This window comes from Rhinolophus ferrumequinum, chromosome 21 (assembly GCF_004115265.2).
Source record: "Rhinolophus ferrumequinum isolate MPI-CBG mRhiFer1 chromosome 21, mRhiFer1_v1.p, whole genome shotgun sequence".
Taxonomy (NCBI): Eukaryota; Metazoa; Chordata; class Mammalia; order Chiroptera; family Rhinolophidae; genus Rhinolophus; species Rhinolophus ferrumequinum.
In genome coordinates, this window is record NC_046304.1 from 12560128 (window position 1) to 12581245 (window position 21118).

At 48.1% G+C, this 21118-nt stretch overlaps 1 protein-coding gene across 8 annotated transcripts in view; it reads left to right on the forward strand.

The window, feature by feature from the left end:
• The first annotated feature begins 586 nt into the window (after positions 1-586).
• MINK1 (misshapen like kinase 1) overlaps positions 587-21118 on the forward strand; it is a 50140-nt gene continuing 29608 nt past the window's right edge. For 2 of the 8 annotated variants that reach the window (XM_033089578.1, XM_033089579.1), the window contains exon 1: positions 587-979. In XM_033089578.1, the coding sequence (XP_032945469.1) occupies positions 923-979 (57 nt within the window). In that variant the 5' untranslated portion in view covers positions 587-922. The remainder of the gene's footprint in view (positions 980-21118) is intronic. The other 6 variants (XM_033089581.1, XM_033089583.1, XM_033089580.1 and 3 more) reach the window with 5 other exon arrangements.

Genomic DNA, 21118 nt, shown 5'->3' on the forward strand with positions numbered 1-21118 from the left:
ACAAGAGGTGCAGAGATTAAGGTCTGCGGTAAGAGTCCCTATCCTGAGATCTGAGATTCCCATCCTCAACACTTCACTCCCCACTCCAGCTCTGGAAGGGGGTAAAGGGCTTTCTGGAGGCAGCCAGCCCCACCCCCTCCAATCCCCAACTCCCAAGTGGTATCTTCATCCAAGTTCTCACTGAGAGGCTCCTCCCTCACAGGCTCCAATGTTGCCATGGCAATCAGGTGGGTGGACAGCCCATACTATCTAGAGGCCACCTAACCCTCGCGTGGGGAGTTACCATAACAACCCCCTCTGGTACTAGAGGGGGTTGGGTCCCGCCCCCTTCCTCCGCAAGTAGAGAGGTGGGTGGCTTGATTGGCAGCTGGGCGCACGAAAGAGGAGGGAGAGACAAGGAAAGGCGTCAAAGGAGAGCTAAGAAGGAAATGGGGGAGAGAAAAAAGCAAAAAATAGGGAAAGGGAAGTGAACGTGTGTGCGCACGCGCGGGAGCTGGTGGGCGCGCTCCGCGGCCGCCTCGGCCGCCGCCCACTTTTTTCACGCCAGGCTCGCGCGGGCGCTCAATCCTCGCACGCGCCTTTCTCTGTCTCTCCTGCGCCTGCGCGCAGGTGTCGGTGCCTGGGGGTGGGGGGAACCCGGCGCGCTCGCGTCACGTTCTGTCGTCCGCCCTCCCGGCGCTCGGCTACAGCGCGCCTGCGCAGGAGAGTCGGGAGGCTCGGGTTGCAGGCTCCCGGACGATAGATAGCTCCTGTCAGCCTGTGGGTCGGTCCTCCCGCCGGCCCTCCCCCTCCCCGTTCCCTGGGGGAGGCGCGGTGGAGTCCGCCCCCAGGATCCCCCGATGGGGGAGAAGCGGCGACGGCGGCAGCGGAATAACCGATCCGGAGCGTGAGCGGCCCCAGGCCCCCATTCCCCGCGGAGACCATGGGCGACCCTGCCCCCGCCCGCAGCCTGGACGACATCGACCTGTCTGCTTTGCGGGTGAGCGCGCCGCCCCCCAGCTTCGCTCTGGTTCCTGTCCCTGCCGCAGGGGAGCGGGTAGCTGCACGCCTCATGTGCTCCCCGGGCGCCCCCTCCGCCAGCCCAGTCCCCCTTGGTGACCCCCGCCCCTTTCCTGGGCGCCCGCCGCTGCTGTGCCCCTGCCCTCTGCTCCCCCTTTCTCCACTAGCTGCAGATTCCGGGAGCCAGTTCAGCCCCCACCCGGTGGTGCCCCGCCCCCACACTATCTGCCACCTCCACCTTTGCTCAGGTTCCGGACCCCCTGCCTCCAAGGTGATTGAGGGTCAGTCCTCTAGTTCCCCTAAACCGAAGCCCCCATCATCTGCAGAACCTTTATTGTGGTGCCCCTCCCTGGCCCCCCACCTCCTCTTGGGCCTCTTTCCACCCTTGCCTTACTTATGTCTTCTTCCTCCCCCTCCTCTTTCTGGGCTTCTCGAATTTTGACTTTGCAACTGCCTTGACAGCCTCCCCCTTCATCAGCCTTCCTCCTCCTCGCCCACCCCCGAGTGGCATCTCTTCCTGGTCGGAATTTCAGCCTCCCATCTCCACCCCACACCTCCGACCGTCGCCCTCATCCATGTTCAACTCGCCTTATGCCTTCTCTCGTGTTTCAAGTGCAGCAGTCCAGACCCAGGCATTTCCGGTCTCAGGGTCCCTGGATATTACATTACCAACTCTGCAGTCGAGTGGAGCTGGGAGGAAAGACAAGTGCACTGGGGGAAGAGGGGAAGCTTTTATTCACTTCAGAAACTCCGCCGTGGGCTAAGAAGAGGATGTTTATCTGTAGGTACACTCACAAAACACAGGCTGCATGTAGTCAGTCCGGAGGTTTGGAAAACCTGCTGGAGAGACGAGGAAATAATGGAGAGCTCTCAAGGGAGAGGCTAATTAGAAAACGGATGAGAGGAAACTAAGCAGCAGGAATTTCTTCGAAATACCTGTTTATTGTTCTTCCTGGGGCGCTTGCATGCCCTCATTTGGGAGCTTTCAGCAGCATTTATGTGCTTTTCTTCAGCAAGGAGCTCTGACCTAAGGGGCAGCTTAGTGATTTCAAGGTGAATACTTCAGACTGTCATTCCAAGTGGTGTTTTTGTCCTGTGGCCTCTGGGCTTTCTCAACAGGCCAAGGTGTGAGGGGAGCAGGATTTCCCCTCGCTTGGTTAGTTTCTCTGGAGGCCCTGTTTAAATTGTCTTCTGGCTTAAGAGTTAGCCAGGGAATATGGCCAGTATCGTGAAAAGGCGGTCAGCCACACAGGTGCCCCGGATATGACTGGAGGGGAGACGGGAATTAAAGAGAGCAGAGTCATGTCGTTAATTGGGTTTCTCTAGGTGACACAGTTTTTTTTGCCATTCAGGTCATAATTTGTCTGGTGCAGTGTTGGGCTAGGAGACCTGACTTGCTCAGATAAAGTGATAAATTGCTGAGGAGGGAGACTGAGCATTGAATTTCTGTGTGTGTGTGTGTTGGTGGGGAGAGGGTCTGAAGACTTTAGAAGGGAGATTCTTAAGGTCAGTTAAAACTGTGATTCTCAAGTTAAACTAGTTGGGGTATAAAATGGCAATCCAGGCTCCCCTTGATGTGCTGCTCCCCCCACCTTCCCTTGGTTGTTGATTAACTCATGCTACAGGTTCTGTGGCTGTGGTGATTGAAATACAATAAAAAAAAAAACGGGTGGGTCCAAATCATGACCTTTGGTTTAAACCTTGTGGGATTCTGCTTGGGCTTCTCTTTTCCTGTATCCTCTTCTGGTGGTTTGGCCTGGACCCTCAGCTTGGGATTTCCAGCAATTCTGCAAACACCCTCTGACCTTGGATGTGGTATTTCCCTTCTGGACTTCTCTGCTTGAAGCAAGGTTAGCCTCCTTCCTCTGTCGCCTCCTGTCTTACTCTCCTCTCTCTTCTCCTGGAGATCCCACAGACATGTTCCCAGTGCTTCTGTCTTTCCTGCCTCAGGCTTCTTAAGAAAGCATCCCCCTCTCCCCACTGCCACCTCAGTATTCTAGGGCTTGGTCTTTGAAATGGGGCTAAAGAGGGCCTGCTTCCTCCTTGCCGCCGACCTCTTCTCAGTGCCTGTCCTCTCTCCTCTACTTCACAGAGCTGCTGTGGCACTGTGGAGCAGCTAGCTCAGTCATCTCTTGCTCTGTTCCTGTGTTTTTCAGGGAGAAACTGGGAACCTGAAGAATTAACGGCAAAGCGTGTTTCCCCTTACATGGTGTTGCGTTGGGGGCCTGGGGAGGGGGATGGGAGAGGAACATATTCAGCATTTATTAGCTGGCCTTGAAGAGCCTAAGTTGTCTTGCTCCTCTTGTTTCAAGATAAGGCTTGATTTTCAACTGGTGATGAGAGTAATAGTCTGATATTAGGGAAGATTGAATTGCACTAATCTCTAAGCCATGTGTGGGGAGGCCAGGTGAAGCTGCCACTTTGTGACCACAGGCACACTTGACCTCTCTGAGGCTCCATTTCTCCGTCAGCACAGTAGCATGAGGTTGTATTCCTGAGTTCAAGTCCTGGCTTCCTCTTTGTGTAAACTTGGCCTTGCTCCTCCTCCTCCCCTTACTTGCTACAGATTCTGCAGAGAGCCTTAAGCCCACTAAGGCTGTTTTCTCCTCTGTGTAAGTGAGGATGGTGATAGTATTGAACTCGGAGTTACTGAGGATGCTAAGTACTTAGTTCAGTTCCTGTTATGTAGTGACCACATGCTGGTCCTTATTGTTGTTAATTGTTATCAAGTGACAATCAGAGAAACCTTCCAGGACAACTGTATCTAAAAAAGCACTCCCCTCCCTGCTTTATTTTTATATAAAATTGTATATAGCTCTCCCTTAGTCTGCTTTATTTTACTTTATAGTATCTATTACCAGCTGACATATATATATTTATTTTCTTCAACTTTCTAAAATGTAAGTTCAGTGAAACTATGATTTCGACTGTTTTGTTCATTTTTGCGTCTCCAGTGCTTAGTGGGGGCTTAAATGCTTTTTGAGTAAATGTATGTATTAATGACAAATGAAAGCTCTTAGCACAGTGCTTGCTTAGAGACAACATTCAATAAATGTCATGCTTGTTAGGCTTCTTCTTGCCCCTCTTTTATAAATACACAATTAAGAATATATCTTTTCTGGGTTGTTTTGGATTCAGACCTTATCTGGTGGTAGACAGAGTTCTGGAAGCCTCCATCTGAGTGATGCCCTTGAAGTAAAGTTAGGATCATCCAAGAGAAAATTTGGGCCTCTTGTTTCAAACATTCTCTGTGTCGAAACTTGATTATATTCCAGAAGAATCTTCTGACTTGGAACTCTTGGCTTCTCACAAAGGACAAGTATCAGTGGAAGTTGACAGGACGAGGAGGGAACAGACCCCAGGCTGACCTCTTTCCTTTTGCATCACTCCTTTTGGTCGACCCATTTCATAAATCAAACAGCTTCTCTTTACTGTCCAACCAGTTGGAAGTTTCAGACTGCAGTGTCCTTGAAAGTATGAAGCTACGCTCAGTGTTGCTGTATTGAAATAATAGCATGGAGTGCAGTCAGGAGGAACTTGTTGCTAGGAGGTAGTGCTGACAGAGACGTTCTTTTTCCAATGATTTTGTGTTGTTGTGTCTGTTCTTCAGAGAAGTCTCTTTCCCTTCCTTCTCTCTTCATGAGGCTGTGGAGCCAGCACCACTTGGAAAGCTGGCATTTCTGGGCATGCGTTTCTAGGCTGCTGAGCAACGTGGGACTGCTGCTGTGTTCTGATGTGCTAGCTGTCCAAATGTTGATGACAGATGCCTCAGGCAGGGGAATGAGAAACTGACCTCCTACAGCAGAAGTAATGGCATTAAGTAGTGACATTTTTCTTAGAGAATTGCAAATGGGGAGTGGGGCTGTTTTGGAGTGAAGTGAAATACTGCTTTGGCAAAATGATGGAAGGAAGATTCCCCAAATGAGGGAAGAGACACCACCGCCCTTTATGCTGTGGATAGCACAGATTGCCATAGCCTTTAGTGATACATGGAGGGGAGGGTCTTTGGAAAAGTGAGGTTTTGACATGTAAGATAACAGTAAGAGGGTTAATAAGAGAGCCGGTTGGTCCACTCCCTCACGCTTGCCCCGAGAGCTCGGTTAACACTATACTGTGCAGAATTCTGATTTCAGACTTGGCCTCTTCCATTCCTTTCAAGTTTGAACTGATGCCTGAAACAGTGTCACTCACACAAGCTTGCATATGTAAAGTGTCCTCACTTGTCATCTTGGGGACAAGATGACAGGAAGTGTGCAACTGTTCTTTTCAAGTTGGCACTCTGGCATAGGTCTGTAAATAAGGAATGCAGTAACTTCTCAACCTAGAAGCATAAAACAATTCTGGGACTGGAGAGCATCTCCAGAAGCCATCTGAGAGTCTGTCTGACTAATCTTTCTGTCTCCAGATAAAGTTGTGCCACAGAAAGTAAATAATGTCCTTTCCTGCATCAATCAGTCACGAGCATTGTCAGTCTGCTGTATTGAGAGTTAGGTTCTAGATACTATGGGAAGGATGTAATATTGTACTCAATACTGTACTAAGAAGCCATTTAATCAGAGCTCTGGGAGCATTCACCTAAGAGATGCCTTTGCAAGCTCAGGCTCCCCTTTTCTGAACTGTCACTGCTTTACTCAATATCTTAGAACCCTCGAGGTCAGGACGTTTTTGTTAAATCTAATTGCCATGAATTATAGTCTTTTTTTGGTCATCCTGTGGTCAGTCATCTTGAAATCTGATAGCCAGGCTTTTCCCTATCCCAGCACCCACTTTACACCCCCAACGCCCTTAGTCTTTTCTTTCCTAGGTTGAAGAATAGAACAAAAAGTAATCAGGTTAGTAAGTCTACTCTCAAAGCATTTCGTGAATGCCCACACGACATGGACACAAGTCTTCCTTACAAGTGGAAGCTTGGACCCTGTCCACAGCCCACATTCATTGTCTCCTTGCTCCTGTTCTTCCTGCCATTCTCCTCCCAACCAGCAAGCCCTTGACTTGATCCTGGGATTCTCCCATTTACAGGAAGCTCCTCCAGAGGGTAGTGGAAAAGATACTTGAGGTTCTTTATAAGGGTAGGGAATGGTAGAGGGAGGAGAGAAGAAAGGGATAGAATATGGTGACTCAAGGAGCCGCTGGAGTTTTGTTCAGTGGCCCTACAGCCTGAAAATGTACTTGCTAACTGTGGGTAGGATTTCCTGTTCTGTTTGAGGAAAGATCTAGAACTAGGCACAGAGGACACAGTGATGAAGAAAACAGCTATAGTTTTCCTATAGTGTAGTAGTGTAGTGGGAGAGACACTAATTAAAAATCATATATAATTACATATATACGTATATATGTAATTATATATATAAATATACTTTATATCTTTATATATATATTTTTTTATATAAATAAATAAATAAATACATACATACATACATATATATAGCAAACCATGATAAGGACCGTAGCAGAAAACTTTTGTATGCCATGAGAGCATATAACAATTGTTTTAGTTTTTATAAAACAAATATTTGGTTGGTTGATTGATAGAGAAATAAATCACATATCAGAAAACTAAGTTGGCATTGCCACAGAAAGCGTAAATAGACGTGAACCAGCAGGGTAGAGTTTGGTGATGAGGAGAATTGGGAGACCCTGGAATGGGCTATGTGTAAGGCGGAGCATTTGGTCAGACACCAAGGGCTTGAGGCCTGAGGATGGGCTGGAAACGCGAGGCTTACATTTCCAAAAGGATTTCTTCGGAGCCTTCCTGTGGGAGGAAAAAAAGTTTGTTTACCTGTTTCAAAGGGTAAGGGCTTGTGTATATGGAAAGGACATATGACCCTCATTTTTATTTAGTCGGGGGAGGGTCTCTGAGTCTGGAATCTGTGGACTCACGTGTTCCCAGTCAAGAGCCGGTGAATGTGCTTGTTGTCTAGAGAGGGTGTATGAGGGAGAAGGGCGTATCACTACTATTTTATCTTTTAATAAAAATTGTATGTATCTGGGGGTCTACAACATGATGTTTTAATATACACAGTAAAATGGTTACTGCAATCAAGCTGTTATAATTACCATTCCATGTCCTCCATGTTCCCTTTGTGTGTGTATCGCTAGGTGTTCTTAGCCTGAGTGGTGGCTGGCGTTGGAAGGTCGGTAAGTCTCACAGAAATAAGCACAAGTAGGCCCAGCCTTGGGCTTAGCTCTTGTGATCTGTGAGAAGTGGGGTTTTCCTAACAGTTAGATAGATTATGTATGTAAATAGAAGAGACTTTCAATTTACATTGTGTACAAATAAAGGATGAGTGGGGTAGATAGGGGGAGTGTTACTGATTTTGCATGTTTGGAATGAAACCAGGGTTGGGGAAGCCAGTTTCAGGCTGAATATGTTCTTGAAGGAGCCAGGCTCCAGAAGCAGCTTAAATGTCAGGAGGGTGGCTGAGTAGAAGACAGTGGGATGGGCTCTGAGAAGTATTTGGGGCACAGCCTGTGGGAGGAACCTTCGTGGCTGGAGAGAAATGAATGATGGAGGAAGTGGACCCTTTGCCTAAGACAGATGGTTGTGGTTGGTAAGCGAGGAGGCAAGCAGACCTTTGACAGAGGAGGTAGTTAGGACCTCAGGCGCTCCTGAGAAGTGCATGTCCCCATAGCAGGAGAATCTTACGGGGTCACAGGTGACAGGTGAAGTGGACAGCTTCTGTAATCACAACCAGGAACCCCCTCCAACGCAGTCTGACTGAGCCAGTGCATGCGGCGAGCACGGCCTTGTCTCCTTAAAGCAGCTGCCCTTAGTTTGTCTTCTGAAGGAGAATAGGACATTTTTCACACCCTCTCCCACCAGGAACCATTTGAGATGTGATCTGAAGGGTTTGGAGTGCTGAACTGCTCCTGGAACCACAAGTTTGAGGGAGTTCTTCTATGAACCGCGGTCCTTGCAGGAATTTTTCTCTGAATAGATTGAGGGTCAGTACGGCTGAATGAAGAAAATACCACTTCCTTTAAGAATTACTTCAACTTCTGCTTTTTCCATGAAGCCTTTTTAGACTATGCCAGCCCTCACTGTTCACGTTCTCCACCTTTCCACGCACAGACCTTACAGTTTAGCATTTGGTTATATGTTGCCTTGTGTTGAATAATATTCCATGATCTTGTTTTTCCTGTCACTTCCTCAGATATAGGGACTGACCGTGATCCATATTTCCCTTTGATTCCTCACAGTGCCTACAGAAATACCGAGCACATAGTAGGGGGTCAATAATTACTTGCTTGGTCAGAGATATGGGTGTAAATATTCCTGTGACTTGTCCTTTCCTACTAGACTCAATCCCCAAGCAACAAAGCATGCCTCGCATAGGAGGTCCGACAGTTAAGTTTGTGAACTTGTTGCAACGATGTTGCTAACCTTTTTTGATATCAGAGGGAGTATTCATTATGAATTTGTACCAACTGGACAAACAGTTAACCAAGTTTACTGTTTGGAAGTGCTGAAAAGGCTGCATGAAAAAGTTAGATGACCTGAACTTTTCGCCAACAATTCATGGCAGTTGCATCACGACAATGCACCAGCTCACACAGCACTGTCTGTGAGGGAGTTTTTAGCCAGTAAACAAATAACTGTATTGGAACACCCTCCCCACTCACCTGATCTGGCCCCCAATGACTTCTTTCTTTACTCGAAGATAAAGGAAATATTGAAAGGAAGACATTTTGATGACATTCAGGACATCAAGGGTAATATGACAACAGCTCTGATGGTCATTCCAGAAAGAGTACCAAAATCGCTTTGAAGGGTGGACTAGGCGCTGGCGTCGGTGCATAGCTTCCCAAGGGGAGTACTTCGAAGGTGACCTAGTGATATTCAGCAGTGAGGTATGCAGCACTTTTTTTAGGATGAGTTCGCGAACTTAATTGTCCAACCTCGTATGCTGGGCACCTGCACAACACAAAACAACACAGGTACTTAGTGCTTTTCAACTGTGGTGGCACTGCCTTCCAGGGGGTGTATGGAAATGTTGAGGAGGGAGGTCTTGGAAGTACTAATAGCATTTAGCATGTGGGGGTCGGGGATGTTAACCACCATGCAAAGTCTGGGCAGCACATTGAAAAATTGTGTTTTCACCCAAATTTCCAATACTGCCTCTTGCGAACTTGTTAGGGACGAGGGAAAGGTCAGGTGAAGGGCTAAACAGGTTTCTTCCATGAAGTCGGAAGTAGTTCCAAAGTCACCTCTTTGACTTCTTTTGGGTGGGAAGAAGAATGTAGGTTCTAAATTACTTTTATGCATGGCACATATCTCTTCCAAGACCTTTTATTTGTCTGCCAGCTCACCTCAGGAGGTGAAATGCGCCAGCTCCTAGCCTGTAAGGGAGAAGATTTTCATGTTCTCTCTTCACCACCCACCCACTCTTTCTTTCAAGGCACATTTGTAAGAAAGTGGCTGAAGCATGTAGTACTTGGTCTTTCATTCTGAGTGGCTCAGGAAAGAGTCTTTAAGAAAACAACTGGACAGGGGCACCCCAAAGCCTAAGCAGCACGAGGCAGAGATAAGGTGTGTGCACACAGTGTTTGAGAGAGGCCAGCACGTTTATTTATCTCTTCTCTTGGGTCTTTTCATCTACCGTTGTCTCCTTGAAGACAGAGGTGTCGTGAGTTAGTGTCATTACTCAGATTTCAGGGGAGTAACCAGAGGGTAGCAGGTAACTTGCCTACTGTATTCTTTGGAGAAAAACAGCTTTGGGGTGGGGGTGGGGTGGGTGGGTGAGTGGCCGGGAGTAGAGATAATGGGGACAAGCTAATGAACTGTTCATCCACTTCTCTCTATCTGCTAATCTGACTTAGGAGAACAGAGCTTGACTGGCTCTTGGTCTTTGTCTAGCTCAGGTTTGGAGAAGTTGCAGAAAGTCCCTGTAACCTTAACAAGGTCATTCTACTCTGTGGAAACTACCTGGAGCCACGTGTCAGAGTGGTGCTGGGGGTCAGGCGGCATGTGGCTCAGAAGTTCGTGTTCCTTTATCCCTTTAGACCTGTTGTAAGCCCTTTTCTCTCTCTCTTCAGTTCAGAACAAGTCATTTATGTTTTAATGTGTATTCACTTCAGAAGGTGTTTTGGGGTTAGAATAAGAACAATAATAAACACTTACTATGCAGTAGATTCTCTCCTTATGTAATCTCATTATCCCTCACAATAACCCTTTGAGGTAGATGATGATATCCTCATTTTCGAGACGAAGAAACCAAGGCTTCTAGGACTTGGAAGTCATTAACTTGCCTAAGGTTGGACGGCCAGTAAGCGGCAGAGCCCAGGTTTAGACTCAGACTCCAACACTCGAGCTGGGTCACCCTGTGCTGCTGGAGGCCTGTTCCCAGGTGGCAGGGTGTACACGTACGTGGAGTGCGTGTTGAGGGGAGGGCAGCGTGTAGCCAACATTCTAGACTATGTACTTTGAGCAATATTGTTTGCTGTTTGCTTTAATTGTAAATTGTGACCTGTGGCAAACAGGCTTTGTGGGCTTAGGGATATCACACCATCCATAAGGTTTCTGTGGTAAAGTATTTGGAGATTTTTGGAATAGGGCCTGTTTCATGGATTGGAGACAGCCTGTAGGAGAAATGGTTACTGCCCTCCAGGAGCACGGTCTGCCTCTGTGTCTTGGTAGAGGACTGGTTTTATTCATATCCCTGGGACATTTTTTGAGAAGAAGAGGAAATAAGTGACTTTAGCCTGAGCCTTTGGGAACTGCTAGTGGGTTGTCATTGGTGGGCCCATGCTGGGAATACAAAGCCTCATGGCCCTGTGCCCAGAACTGAACGAGATTTCTGGATGGTAGGCTGTTGGTCAGAGGACTCTGGTGACAGGATGGGGGAGATACAAAAGAATTCAGTCTTTACTCAGGAGGAAAGAGAGTTGAGTGATTCAGAAGAAGGTCTGTTCTTCAGAGGGAGGAGAGGAAGGTTGTCTCACCTTCCTCTACACTAACTGTACACTTAAAAATGGTTAAAATGGTAATTTTTTTGTAGTTAAATATACACAATGTAGAATTGACCATTTTAACCATTTTTAAGTGTACAGTTCAGTGGCATTAAGTGCATTCACATTGTTGTGCAACCATCACCATTATCCATCTCCAGAACTTTCTCATGATCACAAACTAGCTCTACCCATTAAACATGAACTCTCCATTCCTCCCTCCCCCGGCCCCTGGCAACCACCTTTCTGTGTCTCCTCCCTTTTTCTGTGCGCCTGACAGAGCAGATGCTTAATGGTTGTTGAGTCAGGTTAGGTGACCTGTCTCAGAAGTCCATGTGTCATCAGCCAACACAGAACACACCCCTCCCTCTGGCTCCAATGCAAGGTGATAGCCTTTGAGAGGGATTTTAAATGAAATGGCTCCATATAATAGAATCACAAAAGGATTAGGCAAGGGAAAGAAAAATGAAGAGTTTCTTTTCCTTGTTCAGCTCCTTTTGTGATCTCCCAGCTCTGACTTGCGTTGTGGTTCTGTTGTGCTATATTCATCATCTCGTTTGCTCTCAGCTCTTACTTCTCATCCTGGGGATTTGGTGGGTAAGTGCTAGAAGAAGTTGGAAAGAGGTTCATTTAGGGGATGAAGATAATAAAATGTAATAGCACTTCTGCATGTGTGTGTGAGGGGTATATACACATGTTAACCGGCGTCTCCCTGGTAGTAGAAGAAAACCAACCTTAGATGAGTACCTTGGACCCAGTCGAGGGTCGCTGTCCCTTCTATGTTCCTCCTTTCCCAATGGATGGCCAGTGGTGCATCTCTGGCTGGAAGCTTTATTCAACAAACATGTGTTCATGTATTGTTAGAAGCCGTTCTAGGTGCTGAAAGCTTATACGTGGGTGACATCAAGTAAAGGGAGGGCAGGTTTTTAATATCGGGTAGTGTGAGCTTGGATGCTTGTCTCTTGTGGGGTGATGGGCAATGGAACAGGCTTAAAAAATTAGAAGAAGGTGGTTAATTGCTAAAGATGTTTTGGGGAAACCACAGGCAGCCTTTTAGGCCCCTTTGATGTTCCCTTCTGGCCTTCCAGGCCTGCCCAGTTTGGAGCTGGGCCAGGCTCTTGTATCCCTCTGTGGTGTCCACACCCCTGGACAGACCGAAAGCATGACCTGGAATTGAGTTGGGTTTTTAGAATGGAGGTGACAAATTCAATGCCAGCCTGGCCTCCTTACTTTCCTTTGTCCACACCATTTACAGTTTATTCATTGACCTTCATGGGGAAAGGGGAAAAAAGGAAGTAGACACAGGCGTGGCTCTCAAGTCACGCAGGAAGAGAGGAAGCCAGGAGAGCCCCATGTCGTAGAGATGCCGGTCTTGCAGATCAAAATGCAGGCCACAGAGGCCTAGAGCTGGTCGGTTGTTGGTAGCAACTTAGGATCCACGGGTCAGGGCTGTGTCCCTAGATCACCAGTCCTTGTGATGGTTCCCAGGGACTGAGGGAAAGCTTGAGGACTCATCATCTTTTTCCGTCTTTTGTGCACAACAGGCGGAGGCTCTACATACTTATATACTTAGCGTTATCTTCCAGGGTCTGCCCAATAGCGGACGCCCTTCGCACCGCAACGCCTCTCACTGCACTCTAAAACCTATTTTCCCCTTAGATTCAGCCAGCTATGAATTGAGGTTGATTGTTTTCCTTGGATTGAGCCTGTTTTACCTAACCCTGGTGCTAAAAGTTTGAGTGAAGGAACGTTCCCCTCACTCAGTCCTAGAAACGCTGCCTCCCGTATCCTGTGCAGCCCGGCGTTACGCTCTGCCTGCATGTAATTATCGCAGCACCACTAGTAAAAGGAACAAGTAACTGAAGTGCTTGTGTTTAAAGCAGAGCATCCTGCATGGGCTATCTTACTTTTTTTTTTAAATAAATATTATTGGGGAATATTGTGGAACAGTGTGTTTCTCCAGGCAGTTGTCCTTCAACCTAGTTGTGGAGGGCGCAGCTCAGCTCCAAGTCCAGTCGCCGTTTTCAATCTTAGTTGCAGGGGGCGCAGCCCACCATCCCATGTGGGAATTGAACCGGCAACCTTGTTGTTGAGAGCTCGCGCTCTAACCAACTGAGCCATCTGGCCGCCCCCACCTTACATTTTTAAGGTGCCAGCAGGAGGTCAGGGTCTCAGAGCTAGTCTTGTGCTTGCCCACTCTGCTGCATTGCCCTGTCCCTGCCAGGTAGAAGGGCTCCAGTGTGAATGGTCAGCCTGGATTTAAGTTGCATTCTGTGTAGATGAGGTGTGTTCTACAAGCCAATGATGAATGCCCTGCTACCGCCCAGATCCCCTCCCGGCCTCCGAACCTCCTCCACTGGGTAAAACTGATGGTCTCCAGAGAGCTCCCAGCTGGAGGCCTGCTGACAGGAGTGGCTGTGGGAGCTGAGGCGATGTGATACATGGCGTGAGTGTGGCATTGGGAACTGGGAAACCAGGTTCTAGTTTCATTCCCATCACTAGTTTGCAGGATAAGTGTCATTCTCTAGGACTTGGTTTCCTCACCTGCAAAATGAGGGGATGAGCATAGTGGCTCTGAATCACAGACAGTCTCAGTTAGAATGATCTGGGTAGCTTTTTAACCTACATCCGCCCAGGCCTGTCCCCGGAGGTGATTCAGTCCTCCAGGGTGGGGCCTGGCTGTGTGTGTGTTGTCCCAGGTGATCCCATGCAGATTTCCTTCCAGAACTACTGGACCAGGTGATCCTCAAAGTCCTCGACCCAGGAGTCCTCTTCTGCTTTCCTTCCTCCCTCCCTCCCTGAAAATCTTGGAGTGCCTACTATGTGGGGTGCTCTGTTCACAGCACTGACTTAAACATGTAAGTCTCAGACGTGTGATTTGCAATGTAGAGTCTGTAAAGAAAGGTGTACTTGTGGGGTGGTGGTTTTGTGGGTGACGCGGGGCCGAGGAGGAGCTACGGGAGAGCAGGATACTGAGGGAGGAGGTGGCCAGGGTGGGGTAACAGGATGAGGCCTCTGAGCTCATCTGACAAACAGCAGCACCTGCTGTGCAGAGATCTCAGGGGGGGTGCAGCTGGGCTGTGGGCCTGGGACTGGGCACCTGGGAAGAGACAGATAAAGGGAAGGGTCAGCAAAACGTTTGAAGGACTGTTCCGAGTCTGAACTTCAGAATATGAGCACTCCAGAGACCATTTCCTGAGCCTCTCCTTTCCTAGGGAGAGGAGTCAGACCAGCTGAGGATTCACTGGGGAAGAAAGGGAATTTTCGCTTGGGTTTTAAAGCTAGGGATGGGCCAGAAGGGTGGGGCCTTCCCCATCATCACTTGCCCTCCAAAGCGTAGCCCTTGGAGACAGACTTGAATTTAAACCTCAGTTTTGTCACTGTGTGACCTCTGGCAAGGTCATTACTACCCCCATGCCTCCTTTTCATCATTTGTCAAAAAAGACCCACCTAATTGGGCTGTTAAATAAAAATGTAGGTAAAATATGGGGCCTGGTAACTGCTCATTAGATAGGTGGTAACTGCCTGATTGCTCTTGTGAAAGAAAGTGCTCAGAAAGGCTGTCACTCCTGGGGTTCTGTTAATATTCTTCTCCTGTATTTTCTTTGGGAAAGAGAAAATCACCCAATTGAGTTCTCTCTTAATGGCTGTGGGTGGGTGAGTCACTGAGCCCCCGGGTGTTGGCATAGAATTCCGTGAGCCTGGCTTCCCTTTCCCTGCCCTAGAGCTTTCTACCATCTCCTGAAAGTCTTCCAGCTTCATTGGAAGAAAGAGCAGCTTCAAAATCTAATATCCAAACTTGAAACTCCTGTTTGTCCTGCCCCCTGATTCAGGAATCCTGGCAGTAGCTGGGCCGTCACTGTGGCCCTGCTTACCCTTCCGTGTAAAAGCTCTCTGGGCCCACCCAGAGGAAGCGCTCTGCCTCAGGGGGAAAACCTGCGCCTCACCCTTGGGAACATGCTGATCGGGATACCTAACTTTATTCGGATGTGACAGACAGGACAAAAATGTGTCAAGTGCTTTGTGGAGAGGCACAGATTCCGCATTGGGTGGCTAGGGCCTCTTGACTCTTCACAAGGCTTTGCCTGGAGATTTAAGACCCTTTCCTGCCTCAGAGCTTTGGGCCTTCCTCACTCCCTGCCCTTTGCTTGCTTAACTCTTGCTTGTCCTTTTGGTCTCAGCTTAAACATCATTTCCCCAGCAGGCCTTTCCTGGTCCCCCTCCCCCATCGTGACCTCCCTTTAATCTTTGTAATAGTGCTCTGTACTTTTTCTTCGTAGTCTGTCACAGTTGAATTTATGTAATTGTTGTGTCATTACGTCTTTAGTGTCTGCTTCCTGTAAGCTCCACGAAGGAAGGGACCCTTTCTGTTTTGTTCATTGCCACAGTCTAGTATCTAGCAGGCACTCGCTATTTGTTGAGTTGAATACGCGAACTGGTTCACTGGGCCGTAGAGTTGATAAGAATCCAGGCAGTAGATGTTGCTTAAGAGAATGAGGAGAGACGGGCTTGGTGAAAAGTTGGGTGAGCCTGTTTGCTCCATCCTGCTGGTCACGAAATTTCTGCTTTCTGTCTCACGTTCATCCCTTGGGCTGTAATTTATTCTGAGTTGGTCCTTGGTGGGGCCAGAGACTATCTGGTCTCTACCCATAGGAGAATAATCCTGCTCTTCCTTTCTAGGTCTGTGATTCAGACAGTCCTTTCTCCCCCTTCCTGCTGGCCCTGCCCTTCACCTATGCTTCTCCCGACTGACTCAGCTTTGTGCCCTCTCCCCTTCCTTCCAGGTTCTCTTTTCATAGTCCTCTTGTCTTTCATAAAATTCTTCCCTGAGTTCTCTCTCATGGTGGCTAGTTGGTCTCCCATCTGGAATTAGAAGTAACACGGGGGTAAGACAGATCACGGGTGTCCGTGGCCACGAAGCTTCCCCGGTCTCTTGCCTGGGATTTGTGGACACCTGACTCCCACAGGACGAGGTTGCAATGGGGTATAATGATTTGTTTGTGCTGCAGTTGAAAACCGGCAGGGAGAAGCCTTGTTATTATCCAGCCCTGATGACTGCTGTCCTCCTCCGTGAGCTTGGTGTGTGCCAGCCTCAATGGGCTTGGCATCTCCTGCCCTCCCTGCCGCCGCCTCCTGCTTCCATGCTCTGCCCGTCCTTGCTCTCCCCAGTGTCTGCTTCCCAGGGACTCCGCCCTGCTCCTCTCAGCCCTACCTCCAAGGCCGTACAGCTTATATTTTCCCTTTTCTTTCTCCTGCCCTCCTTTCGATTCTATTTTTTCATCTTGTTTCTTTTCTCCCGCGCTGCCACTCTTCACTCTAAGTCCCAACAATCTTAGTAAATCATATTTTTTTTACACGTGAATTTTTAAAAAATTGGGACGTTGGTTAATAATGTTACATAAATTCAGGTGTACAACATTATAATTTGATTATCTGTATACACTATACCATGCTTACCACCAAAAGTCTAGTTTCCATGTATTTGACCCCCTTTACCCTTTTTGCCTTCCTCCAGTCACCCCCACTCTGGTGGTAACCACCTATGCGTTGTCTGTATCTATGAGTTTGTTTTTGTTTTGTTTCCTTTTTGTTTTATATTCTACATATGAATGAAAATACACAGTTTTTGTGTTTTTCTGTCTTGGCTTACTTAGCATAATAACCTCAAGATCCATCCATGTTGTCACAAATGGCAAAATTTAATCTTTTCTATGGCTGAGTAGTAGTCCATTATAAATGTACCACATCTTCATCCATTCATCATCAGTGGACATTGAGGTTTGACACAGTTTTTTCTTGTTCAGTGGGAGGCGGTCTCTTCATCATGACTGTGCAAATTTGTAGCACCTCATGGATTTCAAAATGGTTTACATTCATGAATTCTTACGAGATGGGATCGGGTAGATCAGGAAAAGAGGCTCTGAGACGTTAGGCGAATTTGCTAAACCACACAAAAGAATCAGAACCAGTGGCTAGGCCTTGTGATTCTTGATGAAGTATAAACACTAACCATACCCTGTCGTTCCATTTTACTGGCTTTCTTTCTGCTTCAGCTAAGAAATATGTCCCTGCGTTATCCTTTTATAATTTTGAACTGTCCTGTGAGTTGTCCTCTGAGGTGGGTCCGCCTTCTGTCCTTCTCACCTAACCCAGCCTCTGCACACTTCTTTCTCTTTTCCAGAATGCTTAGTTCCCTTTTCCTCCAGGAAGCCTTCCCTTTATCTCTTCTTGTCCTGTTATTTCCTGTGGTCTTTCGGTCCTTTTTAATGTTCCCATTTGGATTTTGCCCACAATATAAGAGTTCCCTGTTTTAAGTATTTTATTTTTTTATTTTTCAATTAGAGTTAACATTCAGTATTATTTTATATTAGTATCAGGTGTACTGTGTTCACTGCAGCACTATTTACAGTAGCCAAAATATGGAGGCAACCTAAGTACCCATCAGTAGACGACTGGATAAAGAAAGTCCACTTTCTAATGATACATATTTACCAAGTATATAAATTATGGAGTGCTGATTCACATGACAAAAAAAGGATTCATTTTTAGTAGCTGCCTTAGTGCATTGCTTTTAAGTAAATATTCAGGGATTATTTTGGAAGAATGGAGATAAGCCCAAAACTAGAGTTAGAAAAACCATGTACTAGGGAGAGGGGAAGGTTTTTGTAGACAACACCAGCTTCCTTTATTTCTATATTTATTCATTCAACAGACAGGTATTGAATGTGGCCCTGACCTGCAAGAACTTAGTCTAGCAGAGAAGAGAGACAATTAAAGAATCAATCACAAAAATGTAATTGGTCCCATGAAAGGGGCGGTACAGAGTACTGTGGGAGCAGAGGATAGTCAGGGAAGCTTCCTGGAGGATGTGATGTGTACATTGAGATCTGGAAGGATGGGCATGGGACATCTGGATATAGAGGGGAGTGATGCGCTTGGAAGGGTGAACAGCGTGTGTGACGACCCAGAGGCGAGAAAGGGCATGGTATGTTAGAAAACCAGGAAACCCAGTGCAGTGCAGGGCTCCTTCCCCTCGGCCGCGTTCCCACACTAGGAAGAAACAAAATGACCCCAAGATGGGAACTGGCAAAGCTCCAGATAAACTGCCCCTGGGTTAATCAGCTGTAAGGCAGTCAGATCTGAGCCTGAGGAAGAACCTTTTGACCCATGGATAGTGAATAGAATCTAGTGACCAGAGCGTGAGGGTGGGAGTAATAGGGGGCAGACCATGGGAAGCCTCCTTGGCTTTGCCATCAGAGGACTAAACAGGATTGGATTCCAGCTTCACCTTGGCAAACATTTAGTTTCTTGGAGCCTTGGTTTTCTCATCTGTGAAATGGGGTAATAATTTCTGCCTGGCTTCCCTACAGGGCTAGGTGCAAGTGAGATAATGACTATGAAGGCACCTTGTAGATTGTAAGGTGCTGGGCAATTGGGTGATGGCCGCAGTGAGGTGATGAAATTGATTCTGCTGGCCGCAGAAAGAAACTGATTCTTGTGGCAGAGCCAAGATCAAACTGCTCTGGCAGCTTACAACATTTTAAAAGCAAAGGCCTTAAAAAGTTGAGACTTGGGAAGTAAGTATTGGGGAGGAAAAGGGAAGAGACTACCTCAGCTGCCTAGAAAACTTTGCAAGATCTTACGACTGGACAGGGGGATGGCTAGAATGACGTCCAGCAGTCTTTAGACCTGGTGTGCTTGGCCCCAGGAGTGGGCTGGGCTGGTCCTCCCGGGTCTGTAGTGCCTGCTCTGTTTTCCTTTAGAAGGCTCTGCAGGCAGGCGGAACTTCAGAAGCAAGCTGTTTATCTTTTAGGTTTTTGGGTTTATTTTTAAATTTCTGACTGCGATGGTATTTATTTTTTCCTTTTCCCTTTCCCCACTTCTCTGTCTCAGCACCAGGAAAGGACCATCTGTCCCCTGCCTCGCCTGCGGCCATTTTAGAACCAGCACAAGGCTGCTTGAATTCTGGTCCTTCTTCTCCTTCCTTCCCTCCCCCACTGCCAGACTTTCTCTCCTCTGCACTCTTCCAAAAACCTCTCTCATCTAGTTCCCTCCATGTGTCAGCCACCCACCTCCTGGGGGCCTCTTCAGCTGTAAAGACCTCTGGTCTGGATAAAGCACCAGCCCGTTCCCCCCTGCCCCCCCACCGTCAGAAGCAGGTCTGTGGGGATCCTGGGCATGGAGGCATAGAGGGGAGCTGCCCCCAGCCTCCGTGCTCAGGCAGTGCCCCTTCTGTTCTGACTGGTTTCTGATTAGAATGGCATTTGTGTTCATGTATGTGTCATGTCTGAACTTGTTTCTGCTTCTGCATGTATCTGCAAGCATGTATGTTCATGCTCATGTTGGTGGCTTCTGGGAGGCGCGCCTTACAAACTACAGTCCCCCAGCGTGGCTTTCCTGGGTTCTTTCCCTCCCCTCCCCTCTCAGAGCCTACTTGGTTTCCTCCCCTCCTGCCCTCCATTCCCATAAAAACACTTCAGAACATGTCTAGTGGTCAGTAGATAAACAGAGCACTGGTACTTCACAGTGTGGAACCAGAATAAAAGGATCCGATTCAGTTTCACAGTGGGAGAGGTAGGGTTAGCACAGAGCAGAGAGTGGAGAGAGAGTTTTACAATAAGGATGTGGGAAAAGTGATGGAAGCTGGGAAACGGAGTTTTGTGAAGGCTTCATTAGAGTCCAGTTTATTTTTGGACTTGACGGACAATGGGGAATTGATGAGGGTTTTTACCTCCTTTTGTTCTCTCTGCCTTCCAGTTTGTTGGCTCAATGAAGAGGTGCTCTGGCGACCCCTCTCCATCCACTTCCTTTCTCACCATAGGAGTATTAATTTGTTTTCTGCTTTGGCTTTGGGCCTGCTTTCCACACTGAGCCCTGTGGGGTAAGAGTGAGGGTAATGGGACATTCTTTCCCTGGTTGGCTTAGGAGTAGACGGAGACTGACCCCGGCCTTGGAGGGCCACTTCCTGTTGATAAAGGCAGGCATCTGGACCAGGGGCTCCTTGGGGCTGTGTCTGGTTTCTCTGCTTGGCTAGGAAGGAAGAGGTGACATAATGAAATCTTTCCTGCCACTTCCCTATCCCCAGCCCACATCCACTCCCACTTTTTTCCTCTTACACACATACTGTCTTGCACACACACACACACACACACACCCTCCTGTATTTTTTATCATGTGCACACATGCACACATATCCTGTGGCTGCTCACAGCTAATTGAAAGATGTCTAAGTCTCCACCCCTCTGTCAGAATACTCCCCTGACTCCATGTCTCTGCCAGGACTGAGTAAGGCGTTTGTCCCTGTGGGACTTGGACTGTGGGATTAACGCCCCCTGCCCCTCATCTCTCAGGCCAGGTGGCTTCACAGTATCTCCTATAGGTGGGGTGTAGGGTTAGTAACCTGGTCGTTAGTGGGACTTAGGTTATTGGGTTTTTGGGCGTGGCTTTGAGGCCACTGAGGACCTTCTGGGAGGTGGAAGGCCCCCGTCCCCAGGCTGTGCCTTGGTACCACACTGCCTTTGCCCCCCTCTTCCTCTTTGTGTGGGCCTTCTGGGTCACAGGAAGAACTCAGGAAAACAGGCCTATTGTTTTCTTCGGGGCGGGAGGGCCTCTCAGCCCAGCCCAGCCTCGGTACCAGATAAATAGAGGCTCCACAGGCCCTGGCAGCCCTGCTCTTCCAGGGCAAGGGAGTTGTTTGTCTTGGGACTCTCTCATGCCAGCTCTTGTTGATTCCCTCGTAGACCACAAGTTCCCATTTTCTTTCCCTAGTGGCCCTGCCATTCTTTTTCCCCCTTCCCCCATCTGTTTGTCTCTATCACAGGTTTCTCTGAGTCTCTTGTCCTCTGTGGAGTCCTGGTGTGCTTGGCAATTGGAGTGGGCCTGTCTCCTGTCAGTGGGAGGAGATGGGGCTGTGGCCCCCGCCCCCAGCCCTTGTCCTCTTATCCCCCCAATCCCCCCACACCGGGGCAGCCTCCCCTCCTGGCGCTGCTTTCCTGTTGGGGGTAGGATGGCACCTTGCCGAGGTTTGGGAATGGCACTGGTTACAGCAGCAGGACCTGCCAGGGCATATTCGAGTGAATAATCATTGCGTGGCTTGAAGCACAGGAGAGACCAGTCCTTCCTCATCTCTTTCCCAAGGACTTCTAGCCCTTCCCAGGCTTTATGATTCTCA